The sequence below is a fragment of the Prorops nasuta genome, unplaced genomic scaffold (genome assembly GCF_024137725.1).
Source record: "Prorops nasuta isolate Cenicafe-Biocafe unplaced genomic scaffold, Cenicafe_Pnas_1.2 PNAS00019, whole genome shotgun sequence".
In the NCBI taxonomy this organism is placed as follows: domain Eukaryota; kingdom Metazoa; phylum Arthropoda; class Insecta; order Hymenoptera; family Bethylidae; genus Prorops; species Prorops nasuta.
The window spans coordinates 2,697,333-2,715,923 of NW_027116816.1; the positions used below are offsets into that span (position 1 = coordinate 2,697,333).

Consider the following 18,591-nt stretch of genomic DNA (forward strand, 5'->3'; position numbering starts at 1 on the left):
TACAGTACGTATGTCAAAATCGTTTGCTCAACTTTCCGTCTCATCGACTATGTAAACAGTAGATTGTAACCACGTATAATCGCTCTGTTTATTTTCTTCTTTTCTAAGGACTTTCCGTCGAAACACCATCTTGTGTGTGTGTGTGTGTGTGTCTATTGATATTTACATTTTTTCCAAATACGTTTCAGATTCTTCTAAGTATGATTCTGGGCATATCTTGGTGTGCACCAGCTCCAGCTCCAAAACCTGCTTTGGCAGTTGTATCCGAAATTAAAACCCCAGCATCTACCGCTAAATTATCGCATATCATTGCACCGATAGCACCGCCACTTGCACGAATCGCATACGCTACTCCGATTCTACCGCAGGTCAGTAACCAACGATAAATATTTCTAATCCCGTTAGTGTCGGTACCAGTATGCTATCAGTTCGTTTCAAGGTGTCGTGTTTTTATTTATCAGATCTCTCCGTACGCTCTTGCGTACTCAGCGCCACTGGGACTCGCAGCGGCACCTTCGTCCTACTCGATATCCGAGCACGGGTACCATATTACCTACTGAGCTCACCTCGACTCTCTTGACCAGCACAGCGGTAGAGTACGGCCCTTCCCGTCACCGATAACCAATGATCGTATCATGTACCGATAAAATATCATCCACGCATAAAAAATAACAGAAAATAAACACTACACTTTTACTCAATTTTAGTCTGTTTCTTAGTTTCTTCATTCCTCTACTATTTGTGCAAAATTATATCCCAGGATTTTCTGAGATTCTAGTAGAAATTGTAATCACGTTTTCCAATAGTAGCATTCTTGTGTTTGCAAGTTCACTCGTTGTTTTGTTATGCGAAGGTCAAATGCGGAAGAGCGATAGAATGCATCGATAATCGAACGTAGTGCCAATTGCATGGGTCGATGCCCACTAAAAATGAAAAGGAAAGTGTTAAAAGAGGCCGGATACTTTCTCAAAAAAAGAATTAGCACTCTTATCACGTATGATTTGTAAAGGAGGATCAAATGAAAGCTTGCGTAATTATGGTAATTGGGTAAAAAAAATAACAAAGAGGCGCGAATCGATTCAATAAGAAAAATTGGCCAAGATCAAACGGCTCGCCACAAATGATCTATTGCTCTTCATGACAATAAAATCGAAAGTTATAGCTTTTCCAAGAAAGTATCCAAGTGATGACCAGTCATCCTTGAGTATTCGCTTAATCGCGAATAGAAGCTGAATTTCTATCTTACACGGTATAATAATGTAAATATAATGAATGGAATTTAATTTCTAAAATATAAGTCGTTGGATGAAGAAATAGCGCAGATTCGAGAATTTTTACAGTTAATCGGTTATTAGATTAATTAGTGCCAATGCCAAAACCGAGGATAAGAGATGGGATTCTAAGAAGAACAATTTATAAAATGGGTAAAAAAGAATAAATTATTTTCATTCTAAAGTCTTCTCCGCTCTGGCTAGACATCCCTCAACTATAAAAAATTTATGTAAATTTTACAATGATAGCCGTGGTCAATTTTGTAACCTGCACAATTATCATTATAAATTTAAATATACAATTTAACAATAAGAACTATTAAATTTCATCATTTGCAGCTCTATACGTGAATTTACAACAAAAGACGTGGATTACAAAATTGCTCATGACTATTGTAATTTTTAAAAAATTGTTTACATTGTAAAATAATTAATTCATAACGTTTTCTATTGGTTATCTCTATATAATAATTAAACTATCAATAAGAAGCTTCGAAAAGTAACATGTCTTATCCTTGAGAACTTATTTTTTATTATGCCATATAGTCAAATCTAATAGAAATGTATTCAAATTCTCTTCTTTTCCCATTCATGATTTTTAAGCTGGCACGAATCAATGACACACCCGGTATGCTGTCTCAGAAGCGGAGTGTAAGTCAACAAGCAATAATACGCACGAGTAGCTCGCACTTGGCTAAATTGGGTCAAGATACCTCTGTCCCCGGTTTGATGCAGTAAAAATCCGCACTACAAAATTCCCAGTTACGACACATCTATAGGAAAACCCCTATTGTGCAATAGCCGCGCCACAGGTCTCCGATGCATCGATTGGCTACAGGATCTCCTTCTAGATTTTCAGCTATACGTAACGTAACGTCAAATCCGGGTGAAAAGTCTGACAAACGTCGAGAATACGTTTAACGGAATTACGGAGCAAAATCTTTACGTCCCTTGTGTAATTTCCCAATGCTTTGAAAGATTCAACGATAAACTTTCCTTTTATCGCCACAAATGTTCATTTTCTATGCAACGGCGTCTCTCGTACTGTAATACATTCTAATGTAAAAAATATTTAACTAGGGATAGTTTCTGACAAAAAGAATTTTGCATCAAATAAATAATACGTGAACACTAATTTAACAGTCCATAAAAATGTACCAGATCGTCAAATAAATATTATTTAAAATACTTCCAGGTCTTGGCTGTACATTGGGACTGTCATATAACGTACTAATATGCTATATATGTATATATATATATATATATAATCGTAATCGTTATCGTAATGAAACATATTTATTCAGAGCAGTTTGCATCAACGAATCTACGATCAGTACGATCACCTAGCTCTAACTTATACGCCAGGGAACTACGTACGTACTTTATACATAATGCATCTTGAACAATATAGTTTCCATTCAGAAATAACCATTACACTTGAATGCCCTGAAACATCCTCGCAAAACGCTTTCTCCCGGAACCTCAGAAACCGCGAACTTAAGAAACTTAGGATACTTTATCACAATTCCTTGACCATTAATACACGCTTTTATTATTCCTCCCGAAGCAATCGTGAATCGTCTATCGATTTATAATAACTTCCGATTGTTTCATTTTCTAGAATTATACTATACGAAAGTTCCCTCATCAACGTTCGTATTTAATACGAGATTCGAGAACCTATAAGAAATAATTACTCCATAATTGGGAATTTTTCGTAGCTTTAAGGACCTTAAATTTAACACGGTGAATTTTTTATTTTATTAGGTTGTACGTAAGTAAATAAATGTGGGTTTTTATCGAGAATTAGAATAAGGAAAATCGTTATTTAATTGCTTACAGGCTATTTATTGTATCCATTGCGTCTGTAAGATTTTTAAGGCTCGAGAAGAGAAGTTTGAAAAAAAGAAAGTATTCGTAGTTGAGTGTGTATACAGTTGCCCCGTGTATTGAAAGGACAAGGAACGCAACTTACACGAAATCCTCTTTCCACCGGATGTAACAAACTGCTTTAATTTAGTACAATTTCCAATTAATTGTTTCGGTTCCTCGAGCACAATTCTCTGAATCACCGTTGAGCCACAATGCGATATAGATTAAACGTAAATATATCAGAATTTTCACCATTGCTCCAGGACTAAAAACAATATGTTCTTTATAGGGATTCGTATATTTTATACTGACGTGCATTCCCTCGTGTGATTCATCAAGTCATTACAATGCACGTGGAAAGCGTGATTATATAATGATCCATCCTGAACAAAAAAATTAATTTCTTTACTCGAAATTTTTTCAATGAAATTCAGTCCATTTTCTTTTTTATACCTATATAGCTCTTTGTTAGGGTTTGGGTACACTGACAGGGCAGGATTCACTATGAAAAGCAGGTGTGTCGTCACTGGAATCATTAGGGTGAATAACCTTGCACTGCACCAGCTGCTTGGTAATTGAAAAATATAATTGTAGTATATAAATCATAAGTAAAAACATAAAAATTTCAAATGCTGTTTGGCGTTTTTTTTTCGAGCAGAAAACTCATTAATTTGACATGAAAAAAATTAGACGTTTTTTATTTCTTCTTAAATACATATCACATCTTTTATAAACAAAACAAAATTATTCAATCCAAACTGTTGCGTGTTTATATAATTTCATTGACGTGAAATGATCGTACGCAAGACTAAGTTTTTTCGTTCATTGACTAGTCGCCGTGGCTTGTACACCCTATGCAAAGCAGCTTTACAGAACCGCATACGTCAGACGCGATGTCCAAACCGAATTACGTAAAACATTCTCCTCGAAAACCCTGAGCCGCGATTTCCAAGATCCAACGCGCTGTCCCGAAAGATTTTCGAAGAAAACCCACTTCGTTGAAAGCTACATAATATTTAACGAGATAGCCAGATCCATAAATAAATAATATCCGTTTGATCTGTAAACACGCATATTTATTACCATTTCCAGATATTTCCACGTGCCTAAATCCATTTTTCAATCTAAAGAAAAATTGCTATCACTTGAAAATCAAAAAGAGCAATTAGAGTAACAGTTCTTTTGTACATAATATCTCGGTATTTATAAAACTATTATTATACTCTTAACCTTTGCATTAACTAATCAAAATTAAATGAGTTATTTAATACATTCTCATAACATGTTAAATACAATATTAACTTTGAGAAGAGACCTGATGTATATTTTCGAAAAACTCCTCTTTATTTTTATTATTATATTTTATATTTATTAAAATAAATTATGAAAAATCTCTGACGTTGTTCCAACGCCTAAAAAAATGTTTCGTATTCTGGAGAGATTAAAAAAGTATATATAAATTGATTGAACGATTTGTGCGAAAGTCAGAAGATTGTTTCGAATTTTGGGGTGGTTGCGCTTTGCTAAAACGATACGATTGGGGCAGACGGATGTCCGGTTAGCGAGTGAGTCACGAAAGGTACCCCACCGTGACTCGAAACGTCACGAGTTCCTCAGCATCCCCGAAAGACAGGTCTATATAAGATACGAGCGGCTTCGGTAAAAGCATAGACACCGGTTGTAGTTGACGGAGAAAGTGTTCGGTTAGAGAGCAACACAGTCCACGCATAAAAGACGTTCGCGAGCTGTTCGAGAAACCGGTGCGTTCTCAGTGCGGTTACAATTAACAGGTAAGTCATAAGTCAAAAACATTATTTCTCACCACTCAACCCTTTTTTCCCTTTTGCCATTTTAATTAAAACCACAATTAAGTTCGTTAAAACTTATTGTTATCCACTTATAGCGAAATAATTTATATAGAATCTACAAATAACGATCCACATTATACAAAGTTAAAAATAACTTTCTTTTATCGAAAGAAACTTTACGTAAATTCAAAATTAATAATATTTAAAACTTTTTTTATTCTTATACATTTTACTTTTGATGGTAAATATACAGACTTTTTTAATACCGTCCCACCCACGCGGTCTTCGTACACCAGTGTGTGTACTCAGCATATACGCGAGTATCACTTTCTCCCATTCGCCGCGAAGTGAAGATCCGCTGAGAAAAAACTGGTTCACTCACACCATGATCTATTATGTTTTAATGGCCGATGTAACATTGTACATTGTCGTGCTATCTCATTGTCAACCTAGAAATTTTTTAGAGCAGACAAGAGCCGATAAAACTTCTTAAGGACGTTTCAGTAATTAAGCGAGACCATTATAAGCTGGCGGAAGAAGTAAAATCGATTATTCCTTTGAATTATAATACCTAAATATTTATTTGGGTGCAAATTTCTTTCAAAACATTACGCAACTGCTTTCACTCAGTCAAAATAACATCCGAACGAATTGATCATCGGACCAATGCACATTCTTATTTGCGGCTACCTAAAGAAATCATTTTCTTCGAGAATCGAGGGACTAGTCAAACGACTTTCTCCTAACTTCCTCTCACTTTCGTTGATTCCTCGCTCAATTACACGCTTACGCATCTCTTCTTTGTCATCCGCGAACGTCGAAAGAATATAATTGAAATTTGAATTGTCGTTAAACCGATTAAATTTACATTCTCTATGGAGAAATTATGCACATCGTAGATTTCGTAAATAGATTGGTCAATAATATGGAAAACGTTTTTAAAACGGCTCGGATTCTCCATCTAACGTATACAAAAAGTTTCGTCAAGCTGTTCGGTATAGGAACGTAAAGACTGGTCGACAATAAAAATCCTTCGGAGAAAGGTGAGATGCACTTTCTCAACGTTTCGTTCAAAACACTTTGAAATTGCAACACGATCGACGCCAGACACGTCCTTCGATAGATTTGGTGCGCGTGAACCAAGAGGGACACCCCAACGGTTGAGCAACAATTGGTTTATGTTACTGTTATATGCAAATTGTGTACATTTGGCAACCCGAAATTTCCATGACCACACATGCACACTAACATATATACCCATATCTAACATCATTATGACACGCACGCTTAACCATTAAAATTTGGCCGTAACTTGAAACCAAAATCCCGTCGTTCACATTTTGCAAGCTGAAATAGACAATGAGCCATGTACGTATAAGTGCTACGTGAGATCAGAACCGAAAATACACGATGAAAGTTAAGGAAGGGAAAGTCTCGTGTGTTTTGCATCGCCCGCAGTGATACAGACTGGGAAAGCTTTCTTGTAAAATTAGGCAAGACTTCCTTCTATGTAAACTCCGATCAAAAGACATTACATCTAGAAAAGTGGCCAAACTGTCCTAATAAATTATGCGTGCAACGCCCACGCACTCCCATATTACCAAAGCACCTCGTAACACTTCTTTATTAGCAAACTCGATCTTCGGACATTTACAAATGTCCAGCCCACTTTTTCTCTATCCTCCCATAAATCTAAAGCGATATACGTATATACACTTTTACCTTTTACTTTCTATTTTATCGAACTGTATAAATTTGTCCATATTCGTAGTTAATAATTCGAATTGCTACAATTTTAGGATGAAGGAGTGGGTCATCCTGCTGGCGAGTCTGGCCGTACAGACTTTGGCTACTCAAGTAATTTACGAGACGAGCTCTTCGGCCCAGTCATCCGCATCTTCTTCCAACCAACAAAAATGGTCTACCTATTTGGGTCAAGATCTAATGGCTTCGGCTAACACCCCCGAGCAAGAGTCTTTCCATCCACTCTCGTTCAGTGCTGAAGATCAGAGGCAGGAAGAAACTCAGCAATATTCCCCGAATATCCAAACGAGCCAAAGCACAGTTGCAGACGCTCTGGAGTCTCAAGAATCGGTAAGAAATTCACTGGGTGGATCATAAAAATTGAAAAGATACTCTTTCTTCAACTTCGTTTAATCGATACCTTTCATAGGTGGATGCTGTGGTGGATAATATTCTTGTTTCCAATCGACATGGACGCAACCTCGAAGGATTCGACGAGGTTTATTCCGATCCTGATATTAAAAATGCTCTTCAACTGGGAAACGACACGATAGCCCGTGCTTACATCAAGGACAAGCTCTGTAATCTTGGTTTGATGAACGTGAGTAATAAACAATTATTATGCAATATATTCTTAGTATGTAGCATATTGTTCATAATTTTAAGATTTTTACAAATGTTATTTACAGTGCGAGAATCTGGAAGGACGTAGACCGTTCTATTCACCCCACCGAGATATTCATCCCCATGACATCATTTATGCTCAACCAGTTACGATCAAGCCAGTTGGTAGACCCTTGCCTGCAGTGGCCATCAAACGCCCCTATGGATCAGCGAAACCTGTACCACTTCCACCTGGATTTGGACATGGACCAGGCCACTCTGGACCAGGGTTTATTGGTGGACCACCACCTCCTTTCGGTAGACCACCACCTTCCTTCAGTGGACCAAGCTATGGACCAACCTTTTCCAAACCACCATCCAGTTATCCCGGACTTTACCCCGGCTTCAAGAAACCAGGACCCATATATGGATCCAAACCGATTTACGAGGCTTCCTTGGACACGGAGTCTGACTACGAGGACAAGTTCATCGACAAGAAACAAGTGATCGTACAGCCGAGCTCTACAGTTCAACAACACGTCCATCATCACTACCATCATGGAGACGATACCAAACTGGGTGCAGCTGGAATCTCTTCAGGTCCCATTATTGGTCCTGGTCCCATTGGCAACAATGCTTTCAATAATTACGGATACGGAGGTGGCAATACTTACACTGGATCTCTCAACGAATTTGACGAGGACTACAAGAAAGCTTTCAAGGTCAAACTGCCAAGTGCCAGCAACAGTCTCGGTTCTGCATCTTCCGCCATCAACAACTATGCCGATCGGTATCCATCGTATGAGAAACCAAAACGAGACTCGGTCCTCGGAGGGTTCAACAAGGGATCCTTTGTCAATGGTCAACAGAGCGGAAAACAGTTCCAGTCAGGGCTCGGAGGACTGGGAAGTAGCAGTCAATTTGGTGGCAGTAATTTCGCTGGCAACAATTTTGCTGGTAACAATTTCGCTGGTATCAGTTCCGGTAACGGTCTTGGGAGTGGTTTCGACAATGGACTGTCTTCCTCCAACTACGAGGACTGCGTTTGCGTACCTTACGACCAATGCGCCACCATTGATCAAGTTGGTCGCAAAGAGGACTTGTACTTGGCCATCGACCCACGAAGCCTCGGTAAGGACATCGAGGCTGACACTGTCGAGGTTGTCATAACCGATGGAAATGGTACCATGAACGTCATCAGGGTACCAAAAGGGGTCAATGAAACGGAACAAGCCGAAGAAACTCAGAAAGAAAATCTGCAAGTTGACCTGGCCAAGGCTAAATCAACCGAAGAAAAACCTAGCGAGGAAGCTGAGAAAAGATCAAAACGGGAAACCAAACGGGAGACATCGGATAGTAAAGCGGAACAAGCCCAAGGCGTAAGTATAATCTTAAACTGTCATGTATCTATATTAACGTAGATAAGAATTAATACAACTAAAAACTCTGATCGTAAAATTACGTTCAACTCTGAAAATTCAACCGCTTCTCGCATGCTTCCTATAGATATAGAAATTTGCAATAATAATTCCATTATTCGCTATACCTTTTACTATACCAAAGATTGTTTAAATATGCAATGTGTACGTGCAAGCAAATGTAGAAACGGCTGGCGAAATAACAAAATTGATGTTCAACGATCTGCTTCGGCACTCGAGAGCGTTATAGAGTCACTTAACTCAGAGCAGATTATATATATATATATATATATATATATATATAGAAATAGGAAGAGGAAGAGCCTGAGAGACACGGGAATGAAATCTAACGAAATGATACGGCGTTGTCTAACCACAAACCTGTGCTAATCCTGAAAAGAAATGAAAAACAATATGGAAAAGTCTGCATTACCACGTGACTCTTGGACTCTCTCGTTGCAGAGGCGGATCGTTGACAACTTGGATACCTCGAAACTGAATGTGAAGCCTACTTGGGGCGTGAGTTTCGGCTTACCACAGTCCGCTGGAAGCTATCCGATCAATCCTTATGGCGGTGGTGCACTGGTGAACCCATATCCAGGGTACGGGGCCGGGGGACAAGGTCTCAATCTCGGTTTGGTCTCCGTGAACCCTTTGGTGGCCGTGCAGGTCACCAAGGACGAGTACGGTGAGAAGGTTGTCAAGCCTTTCGTCAATCTTCACGTCACACCGAACCACGGTCTGGTCAACAAGATCGGAAATATATTGTCCTACAAGAAGCAGGCCTTGTTGGGACACCATGGACCATATGGACACTACGCACCCCATTACTATCCACCGGGCCCACCCTATCACGAAAAACCAATCTTTATAGAGAAACCGATTCATCATTACCCATCAAAGCCACATTATCCGAGCTTTGGTGGTCATGGATACTACGAGAAACCCCAACACCATATTCATCACCATAACCATCATGGTTATTACGAAAAGCCACATTACCATCATCACGAACCATCCTATTCTGCCTACGACGACTACGATTATTCCGATGATTACAGCGATTATCCTAATGACTATTACAGTAGAAACGCTAGAACAAATATTACAGCTGCCAGAGAGCCGATCTCCAAAGCTCGATCGACGTTGATCGATAATAAGGGAACGAGCAACAAGGTTGCTTTTAGAGACAGGAAAAAAAGGGATGTAAAGCCCGTTGTTGAAATCCCGCAGGAGGTAAGACTCGGGTTTCCTTTGGCCACTTTAAGCATTAAGGACTCTTTGACAAAGTGTTCGCAGGCAATTCCTATATTACCAGACTGAAAGTGACACCGACTGATGAATTAAGCAACATTGGAACTCGCACTTACGTATACATATTCGTAACTATATATATATATATATATATATATAGATAGAGACAGAAGCACAAAACGCGTTTGGTTAACAATTCCCAAGATTTCCTTTAGCTGATATCCTACATATCGTTGGAGCTGGTACATTTTTACGAGAAAGAATTTTTTGTTTATTTTAGAGACAATTCGGCCGACCACCAGTTTGCGGACCTCGTCACGTTTGCTGTCGTAGAAATCAAATTTTAAATTCACGCCCGAAGTACAATCAATGTGGAGTAAGGAACACTCAAGGTATCAATGGAAGAATCAAGACTCCGGTTTACGTGGACGGGGACTCCGAATTCGGGGAGTACCCGTGGCAAGTGGCCATCTTGAAGAAGGATCCGAACGAGAGTGTTTACGTTTGCGGAGGAACTCTTATCTCATCGCGTCACATCATCACAGCTGCCCACTGTGTGAAGACTCACGCTGGTCGTGACCTTCGTGCTCGCCTTGGCGAATGGGATGTGAACCATGACGTGGAATTCTACCCCTACATCGAGCGCGACATTGTTAGTGTTCACGTACATCCGGAATTCTACGCTGGTACCCTCTACAACGACATCGCCATCTTGAAATTGGATCACGACGTCGATTTCGAGAAGAATCCTCACATAAGTCCAGCTTGTTTGCCGGATAAACACGATGACTTCACTGGTACCAGGTGAGTTAACTCGCAAATATTAGTTATTACTTATTACAGTAAGTTTAATAGTTTACTTATCCTTAATTCTGTGCAAATTATCATGAATGTGTAGTGTCAAAATGGTGAAACTGTATAAAAATGCGGATATTTCATGGAATTTTCTAGATGCTGGACCACTGGTTGGGGAAAAGACGCTTTTGGCGATTTCGGCAAGTACCAAAACATCTTGAAGGAAGTGGATGTACCGGTGGTGAGCAACCAGGTGTGCGAGCACCAGATGAAGAGGACCAGATTGGGTTCCAGCTTCAACCTTCATCCTGGATTCATTTGCGCCGGTGGCGAAGAGGGCAAAGATGCCTGCAAAGGTGATGGAGGTGGTCCAATGGTTTGCGAACGTAATGGAAGATGGCAACTGTCCGGCGTCGTCTCCTGGGGCATCGGCTGTGGGCAACCTGGTGTTCCTGGGGTTTATGCGCGAGTATCTTATTATCTCGACTGGATTAGACAAGTCCTTGGAGAATACTAATTTATTCAGACCTCCTCCGTGTATCCCTTCATGAAATTATCATTTCTCCTTGAAACAGTTCTTCAAAACTCAATTTTAAATCATTCAAAACTAGTACAAGAAACACTTGATCGCATTTCTATCAGTATACCGTCTGTAGAAATTAAAGTATACATATATATATATATATATATATATATATATATAATATTTTATATTTAATACTTAACTTATTGTACATATAACAGAAAAAATCATATCAATTATGTATATTGTATAAAATTAGTTATTTTATTGTTAGAATCATTATTGTATGGATTGCACTATATATTTACGAGAATTAAATATTCTTCGAACCTTGTTCGGTTTGGAGCGCTATGTAATGCATTTTCTTTGCAGGCTTATTATATTTTTATTATAAAATAAATATTACATTTAAAAATAAACAAATTTTGTAAAACGTTGGATTTAAGTGTATTATTGTACCTTTTCCATTTGTTGTTATTTATTATCTTAGCTACTTTTAGTGGCTACCGCCTACCGGTAAAAGAGAAGTCTTGGGGAAACAGAATTAAACTGAGCTATGAAGAGGGCACTGGCTGGACTGTCGCCGGTCTAGCTGGTCGCGTTACGTTACATGTTACATGACTTACTTACAAGGCTGATGGAGCTGATCAGGCCGGCATGGCACACACACGCAAAACAGGATACTGAAGAAAACTTGTCACAGGAGAAAAATAGAAAAACTAACCTAAATCTGTGAAGGTGGTCTGCAATATTTATGAATATGTCTATAAGTTTATCTTTCAGTTGATACAGCCAAACTAACCTAACATTAATTTGCAGACCACAACCAGCAATAATGCCGATACAATTAATTGGACGTACAACAAATTTTAGTGGCAAACCACTGTGGGAAATCCTTGGAAATTTGAAAAATTTCGGTGTTGGTAGAATGGTTATAAGATATCGTAACGCTGTTAAATATTCCGAACCTTCTTATATAAGGATACTCAAAGTTCAAGCAGCACCTTATATTGAAGACCCGGACAGTGTACGTAGCACAACAACATTTATATATTTCTAAACATTCAAAAATTGTTATGTTCTTTAAATTTTTGAACAGCCTGACCGTTTGGTTTATGCTCTTGTGGAAAACACATTTAGAGGGAAAACAAAAAGCAAGCCTGTTCAAATAGATAGTGTTAGTTATAAAGCGGATTACAGATTGGTGCCTAAAGATGAAGAACATTTATATGAAGCTAAAAAACAAGGGGCTCCTGAAATTATTGTCCCTAGAACAATGGAATTACCACCAATGTATAAATTATTTATAAAACGGCTTAAGAAAACTGATGACGAGTCTGTAAATGAAATGCCCATTTATTACAACAGAACAGGGCATTTTAAAAATTTTAAAATTGTTGAACGAAAAGAATCACCAATGCAAATAGTATTAGGTGTTGGGAAGACTGTTAGCCCATCCTTATATGCTAATGTTAAATATGATGATTAAATAAAGAGCTAACATATTTATAAAATAGAATGTTAATTTTATCATAAGCTAAAAAGTTATATTTATTAAGAAATAATTGGAGATCTTTTATAACTCCTTTTTCTTTGTCACATAGCCCTTTTTTCTAACAAGCCAGCCACGAACATGCTTTTGTATATATATGATTGCTTCTTCCTTGTTAAACCAGCTCCATTTTGGATAAACCACTCTGGGTCTATATTTTAATATAAGTTTAAATTAATATAGCATTTTGAGCGTATCATAATGTTAATTGCTAGATTTACTTTTCTATCAAAATCATTTTCATTTGCGGTATGTCAAATATATTTTTCCACTGCGTTTTCCGTTCTGGATGCTCTGGATTGCAATTCCATAAAATTTCAGCTAAATAATCTAAACCATCGATACGACGTTTTTGCATCTGTTGATGTATAAAACATAAATACAAATTGATACATAAATTTTACTATATATTGACTAGCCTTAATTAACAAATCTTCCATCGCTGGCAATAATGTTGGAAAAACTTGCTCATTCAAATAATCCGATGGGTCGTCCTCAAACATAATAATTATGCGTTTTAGCTTTTGTTTATCACAAATTGCAAATTGCAATTACAAAACGCCGCGGTCACCTGTCACACGATGTCTTGAGAAAAAAACAATGACAATAGACCTTTCTCGCTCGTCACCTGACTGCGCAAACTTCAGGCCATGATTTTATGCTATACAAAATTTATATTTATATTTTTAGTAACCTTCATAAAATTCATAGTAATAAATGACAGAGACATTGAGCTTAATATAAAAGTTCATGAACATTGAAATATTTCTATTCCAAGTTTGAACAATATACACAAGAAGCTTAATGTCTAAGTGCCACATAAGATGCCCTAATATAAGGAGGGAGTTGAGAAAAGCAAGTACGGCAATATATATTTTATCATTACATTCAGTAAATGATATACAAGCATCAAATCAATTACGATTCTTACGATAAATAAATTTTCAGTCGAAGATGGACGCATTCCAATTCCCGAGAGGCTGAAGAAGAGGGAAGCTGAAAAGTTATGTAGGTGTAAAAAATAACACTTACGCAACTCGTTTAGATTGTAAAAATAAATTATCGTTATAATTTCAGTGAAGAAGGATCTCATAACAGTGTCGATGAAACGCGAGGAGTCCTACGAACGAGTGATAAAGCAGGAATCCGAGGAATTGTTCTACGGTGGGGCAGGGGCAAGTGATGATACCGCTACGCAAACTTTTCCAACAAGTGACACTACGATGATTAATCAAGTGGAGGGGACCCACGCAGATAGCTCAAAATATGGCAAGCGTCAAAAACAGAAGGGAAAGATACCCAAATCAGGGGAATTGACGAAACAGCCAACGCCAATCGACACTTCCAACACCGGAAGTTTGGACAGCGAGCAGCTATCTTTCTTAAATGACCCATCGACTAAACTTTGCGAAGATCGGTGTCCATTAAATCGTACGAAAGGTATGTAAAAAAGCAACCTTGAGGAACGATTGTTTTTTCACGTTGACCGATTTTAGGTGAAAAGGCCAAAAAGATGGGAGAGAAGCAGAGACAAATGGATCATTACTACGTCACCAAGGGTTTCCGCTATTTCGACGACGTATGCTTTTGCTCCTTTGGATGCGTCATGTACCACTTGAAAAACGATCCTTTGGTAAAGAGCATAATCTGCTCGGCCACTCTGTTCGCAATCGGGGTAAAATTAACTCTCGAACTTGATGGCTGGTACATAGACTGACCTTGAGCTACAAAGCCTTGACAAAATTATTGTAAAGCAAGTGCCGAGGAATAAACGGATAGAAACCGTGTACACGTTTGTATCAGAATTTATTTGGTCCTTTTTGCAATAAACAACTTTTAATTACCCATAATAATGTGACTACAGCTATGATCGTTAAGGAGAACAAAATGCACAGTACTATTAAGTAGGTACTCTGGGCATTCTCGGAATGTACCTTTGGATAAATTACTTTGAAAGCAATGTCGTCTTGCCAATTAACTGTTTGATTGTGACTAGAGCTGCTCCTGGTGCGCCGACTATGTCCTCCGGGACAATTTAATATACAATCTGCACCGTCCAAGCATCCGGTCACTTTCACGCTCAACACCATCTCGTCGCTTTCCCTCATGTTCTCGAACATGAACGCCTGAAAAATCAAATACGTTTTCAGCGACGAGTGCTTGTACTGTTCCCTCGAGCAGATATCTCGAACGTCCGGATTCAAGCAACCGTTCGAGTCCAAAATCCACAAACTATTCATGATCTTCTTCCGCGCCTGCTTTTCTACGAAATGAACGTTCACATCGCTGATTCGCGAATAACGCCATCCTGACAAAAAATACTTCTTTGTAATAATATTTTATTGCCATTTTACATGCGATAATTACATACCGTCGCCTTCCTTGACAACAACGCGCAACAAGACCTCCTCGCCCAATACAACCGTACCTCCGGGCTCTATTTTTGTATCGAACACATTTTCAGAACTGTAGGTTTTTCGAAAAAGCGCCACGTCGGTGTCAAATGTATTTCTCGAACCTCCGCTGATTATTCCCGGTACCATTCTCGCCGTTCTGCAAAATAGAACAATTTTTTCTTTTGTAAAAAACAGTTAATTTTGTTAAAGTTGAATCTGTCCTTCTCTCTCTCTCTCTCTCTAATTATATCTCTAACCCTCACTCTGTCTTACGTGTCTAACGTCTTTACAGTAATCTTTTTGGTGTGGGATGCAGTTTTCTCCTGAGGCTTGCAGCGCAAACTAACTCTCATGTCTCCTCTCAATTTCAGTCCAGGAATTACCGGAAATCTTAGATTTAGACAAAAGAGCTTATCGATCTCGGTGGAGCAATCCACCACTCCGCAATTCCAAAATTCCTCCTTTCCTAGATCAATACGATATTCATCGTTATTCTTGCGCACCTGGCAGGAATCGCTCGCTGCGTTTTCCATTATTGGTAGGTCAACGTTTTTCAGCGACTTCATCGAAACTCTGCAATCATAAGGGGCAATGAAATAAAAAATCTTCGATAAGATTGCGCGATAAAATAGTTTACCTGAAATACAAATCATCCGCTGTACTCAAGCACGACATTTCGTTGATGTAAATATTACCGAAAGACATTTGAGAATCTTTGGTGAGGCTGCTGCTGGTCGCTTGATTGGCGATAAAACTATTTGCCGGTCTTGCGGAAGGTTGAAGATAAAATCGGTTATCGCCTGCGGCGTTCGATAGCGATGGTGGTTGGAGGCCGGTATCAATAACCGGTAATGATAACAAATTTGCTTCGCCTGATGGAGCCAAATTAGCGACATTGTTAATCGTTCTCAGAAAAACTGTGTTCCTCGCTCGATTGTCTATGACTTCCGGTAAGCTTGATTCCGGAAGCTCCGTTGCAGGCAAATAGCGTGTCACTATCCTGGTATAATTGTGCCTTCGTGGAAAATTAATGAAGACAGGATCTGGAGATACCAATTGGTTTCTGATACCGAATAGCGCAGCTCCGGGATGAAATAACAAGCATTGCACTATCTGGATTGATAAACAATTATGTCATTATTTACTTTGTTCATTAGACACAGAAATACAATAATAACGAGTGGGATAAACGAAGATTGGAAATTCTAAGCGTTCCATATATGCCAATATTCTCAAAATTATGATTTTTTCTTAAATTGATTCTCCGTGTCAAAGTCAATAACTCAAAAAATATTTCAAGAGCTGATTTTACTTAAATGTTTTCTGCAATATTCCTAAATATATGGTGTTACCATATTTGACAACGTAGTTTTAATACTTGTTCTTAGGGTAATTAGTATTAGAAAGTCTCGCACCTGTAACAGTAGCACTAAACGAAATCCTTTGGTAAAACGAAACGACTGAGGAAACAACATTTTCGAAAGATCAAGAAGAGAGGACTAATGGGGTTCGAAGCTGGAACGATGGCTTTTAAAGGTTTTTTTCCTTACGAGGAGTCGTGGGCCATGGCTTGTTCTGCTTTTATTGTTAGATATTGGGACAAAGAGCAAGCACCATGTCCACTATACGATATGTGTATGCGTGATTCGGCTGGCAATCGGTTACTTAGCATAAAACATCATCGTCATTCAAAATTTTAATGCGGCTACCATTAAAATTGTTGATAACACCTCGAGCATAGTGGCTGTCGCGAGTGAAGAGTCATGTTTTTCGGTGAATTTGGGTCAGAGATTCCCTGTTGCTCCTTTACCACGTACCCAGTACTTATTGTTCATTTCTTTAAATGCGACACAGTGCCCTTATTATTTTGTAGATTTCGATAACGGCGTACTCCTTTTCGCGCAATAAATCGAAATATAGCGTTATGAAGAAAGTATATATATATATATATATATATATATAAGTTTTTTAGGTTCTCATATTTTATCACTTAATACATCATATTGATAAAAATAAAAGGAAGCGGAATTTTATTCTTTTTGCAAATAATCTTTAATAAATAATTCTATTGCGTTTGTCAATATAAATTTTTGTAGTTTTTAGTGACTCCTGTGCAAATTACTTTCGAATAATAAGGAAATTGTGAATGAGTTTGTTAAAAAAAAGGAGCAAAAAAAATGCTCCAGGTGAGGCTCGAACTCACAACCCCGGCATCGCTCACGAACACTGTCTTATAAGTACCGTGCGCTAACCAATTGCGCCACTGGAGCTGTTGTGAATAAGGCCACTAATTTGGCTTTTCTATGGAAACACCACATGAGTTTATAGAGAAAACTTTCTTCAAAACAATAATTAATCCAATTCACACTAACTATACACTTCAACATTTTTTTTAGCTGTGCTTTTCTTTACCATACTATCTACACTTTCTATAGTTCTCTATATTATTACATATATTAATCTTTATGTTTTTCGTATAGGTTATTGTCACTATAAAATATGTATAGATGTAAAATGTGTGTGCAGCTATAATATATTCTTTTTTATTTAAACAACTTTGATCGTAACAATAAACATTCTTATTAACATATTGTAAAATTAGGGTTTCTTGAGAGCTTGAACTAGAAAAAGAGAGCTCAAAGAAAAAAAAAAACAAATTTAAAAAAATATAAAGGTATATAAGAATCATTTATTTAGAAAAATCAACAGTACAACAGTTCTGTAAAAAAAAAAGTTTATCAAAATTAAAAGTTATCTTTCTAACAAAGGTGTTCTGGCAACCTTATACAAAATTAGGGCGCGGAAAGTAAAACAATGTCTAAGATTTTTTTATAATTTCATCTTGTTTAAATTAATATTATAAATATAAAGCTGTAGAAATTACACAATAACTTAATTTTCATATATTTTAAAAGCCGATCGTACTGTATACTACACTGCAATAACTGACATTAACCCCATCTGACCGTCGATACTTTCTTTATAAGTAAATATTTTTAATTTTTACCTATGACCAATTTTGTCTTTGATAATTAATAATAATGTATTTAAAATGAAATGTAGTGACATACTTAATATTAAATAGCGCTCAGCAGCCTGAAGGTTAACAATTAATCAATTTCTATGGAAATATTACTTCAATACGCAATTTTTAATAAGAGCTAAATGAAATTATATTCAATGTTATAAAATATTTACAAAAATATAAAATTGGTAATAGTAGAAGGTAATTAAATACTGAATGTATTAAAATTGGAAAGAAAATGAAATGCTAAGTTGTGATTTGTTGTAATCAGTTGCAATATGTAATCTATATATACATATTGTATGTAATGTGGATATGTGGATATTGTGGA

General features: G+C 37.6%; 5 protein-coding genes and 1 non-coding gene across 6 annotated transcripts; 3 read left to right on the plus strand and 3 right to left on the minus strand.

Annotated features, from left to right (window-relative positions):
• The first annotated feature begins 200 nt into the window (after positions 1 to 200).
• Positions 201 to 11,530, plus strand: LOC136780460 (uncharacterized). Its single transcript, XM_066738833.1, has 8 exons — positions 201 to 368; positions 462 to 541; positions 6,751 to 7,045; positions 7,125 to 7,295; positions 7,384 to 8,676; positions 9,178 to 9,951; positions 10,250 to 10,773; positions 10,921 to 11,530. The coding sequence occupies exons 1-8, from the start codon at positions 201 to 203 to the stop codon at positions 11,279 to 11,281; spliced, it is 3,666 nt and encodes a 1,221-aa protein (XP_066594930.1). The 3' UTR covers positions 11,282 to 11,530.
• A 344-nt stretch (positions 11,531 to 11,874) lies between these two features.
• On the plus strand, positions 11,875 to 12,803 carry mRpS34 (mitochondrial ribosomal protein S34). The gene is made up of 3 exons (XM_066738746.1): positions 11,875 to 12,025; positions 12,107 to 12,314; positions 12,387 to 12,803. The coding sequence occupies exons 2-3, from the start codon at positions 12,123 to 12,125 to the stop codon at positions 12,774 to 12,776; spliced, it is 582 nt and encodes a 193-aa protein (XP_066594843.1). The 5' UTR covers positions 11,875 to 12,025; positions 12,107 to 12,122; the 3' UTR covers positions 12,777 to 12,803.
• Positions 12,804 to 12,863: 60 nt separating this feature from the next.
• LOC136780461 (IQ domain-containing protein K-like) lies at positions 12,864 to 13,342 on the minus strand. Its single transcript, XM_066738834.1, has 3 exons — positions 13,259 to 13,342; positions 13,061 to 13,197; positions 12,864 to 12,990 (listed from the first exon to the last, which is right to left on the minus strand). The coding sequence occupies exons 1-3, from the start codon at positions 13,340 to 13,342 to the stop codon at positions 12,864 to 12,866; spliced, it is 348 nt and encodes a 115-aa protein (XP_066594931.1).
• A 29-nt stretch (positions 13,343 to 13,371) lies between these two features.
• On the plus strand, positions 13,372 to 14,556 carry LOC136780409 (uncharacterized). Its single transcript, XM_066738745.1, has 4 exons — positions 13,372 to 13,698; positions 13,788 to 13,847; positions 13,917 to 14,279; positions 14,336 to 14,556. Exons 1-4 carry the CDS (start codon positions 13,644 to 13,646, stop codon positions 14,554 to 14,556), a joined length of 699 nt encoding a protein of 232 aa, XP_066594842.1. The 5' UTR covers positions 13,372 to 13,643.
• Positions 14,542 to 16,791, minus strand: LOC136780408 (uncharacterized). Its single transcript, XM_066738744.1, has 5 exons — positions 16,651 to 16,791; positions 15,873 to 16,348; positions 15,509 to 15,808; positions 15,211 to 15,392; positions 14,542 to 15,147 (listed from the first exon to the last, which is right to left on the minus strand). Exons 1-5 carry the CDS (start codon positions 16,708 to 16,710, stop codon positions 14,639 to 14,641), a joined length of 1,527 nt encoding a protein of 508 aa, XP_066594841.1. The 5' UTR covers positions 16,711 to 16,791; the 3' UTR covers positions 14,542 to 14,638.
• A 622-nt stretch (positions 16,792 to 17,413) lies between these two features.
• On the minus strand, positions 17,414 to 17,505 carry TRNAI-UAU (transfer RNA isoleucine (anticodon UAU)). The gene is given in 2 exon segments: positions 17,414 to 17,449; positions 17,468 to 17,505. It is a non-coding gene; the product is annotated as a tRNA-Ile (tRNA).
• Between the last annotated feature and the right edge of the window lie 1,086 nt (positions 17,506 to 18,591).

Excerpts from the sequence above, each read along its gene's own strand:
- LOC136780461 (XM_066738834.1), bottom strand. The coding sequence starts at position 13,342 with ATGTTTGAGGACGACCCATCGGATTATTTGAATGAGCAAGTTTTTCCA. Across the intron at positions 13,198-13,258 it reads TGGAAGATTTGTTAATTAAG|ATGCAAAAACGTCGTATCGA; the intron begins GCTAGTCAATAT and ends ATACATCAACAG. Across the intron at positions 12,991-13,060 it reads AAAATGATTTTGATAGAAAA|ACCCAGAGTGGTTTATCCAA; the intron begins GTAAATCTAGCA and ends ATTAAAATATAG.
- LOC136780460 (XM_066738833.1), top strand. The coding sequence starts at position 201 with ATGATTCTGGGCATATCTTGGTGTGCACCAGCTCCAGCTCCAAAACCT. Across the intron at positions 369-461 it reads CTACTCCGATTCTACCGCAG|ATCTCTCCGTACGCTCTTGC; the intron begins GTCAGTAACCAA and ends TTTATTTATCAG. Across the intron at positions 10,774-10,920 it reads GATGACTTCACTGGTACCAG|ATGCTGGACCACTGGTTGGG; the intron begins GTGAGTTAACTC and ends GGAATTTTCTAG.
- LOC136780409 (XM_066738745.1), top strand. The coding sequence starts at position 13,644 with ATGTCTAAGTGCCACATAAGATGCCCTAATATAAGGAGGGAGTTGAGA. Across the intron at positions 13,699-13,787 it reads GAGGGAGTTGAGAAAAGCAA|TCGAAGATGGACGCATTCCA; the intron begins GTACGGCAATAT and ends ATAAATTTTCAG. Across the intron at positions 14,280-14,335 it reads TCCATTAAATCGTACGAAAG|GTGAAAAGGCCAAAAAGATG; the intron begins GTATGTAAAAAA and ends GACCGATTTTAG.
- LOC136780408 (XM_066738744.1), bottom strand. The coding sequence starts at position 16,710 with ATGTTGTTTCCTCAGTCGTTTCGTTTTACCAAAGGATTTCGTTTAGTG. Across the intron at positions 15,809-15,872 it reads GCGGATGATTTGTATTTCAG|AGTTTCGATGAAGTCGCTGA; the intron begins GTAAACTATTTT and ends TTATGATTGCAG. Across the intron at positions 15,393-15,508 it reads ACTGTAAAGACGTTAGACAC|AACGGCGAGAATGGTACCGG; the intron begins GTAAGACAGAGT and ends TCTATTTTGCAG.
- mRpS34 (XM_066738746.1), top strand. The coding sequence starts at position 12,123 with ATGCCGATACAATTAATTGGACGTACAACAAATTTTAGTGGCAAACCA. Across the intron at positions 12,315-12,386 it reads ATATTGAAGACCCGGACAGT|CCTGACCGTTTGGTTTATGC; the intron begins GTACGTAGCACA and ends ATTTTTGAACAG.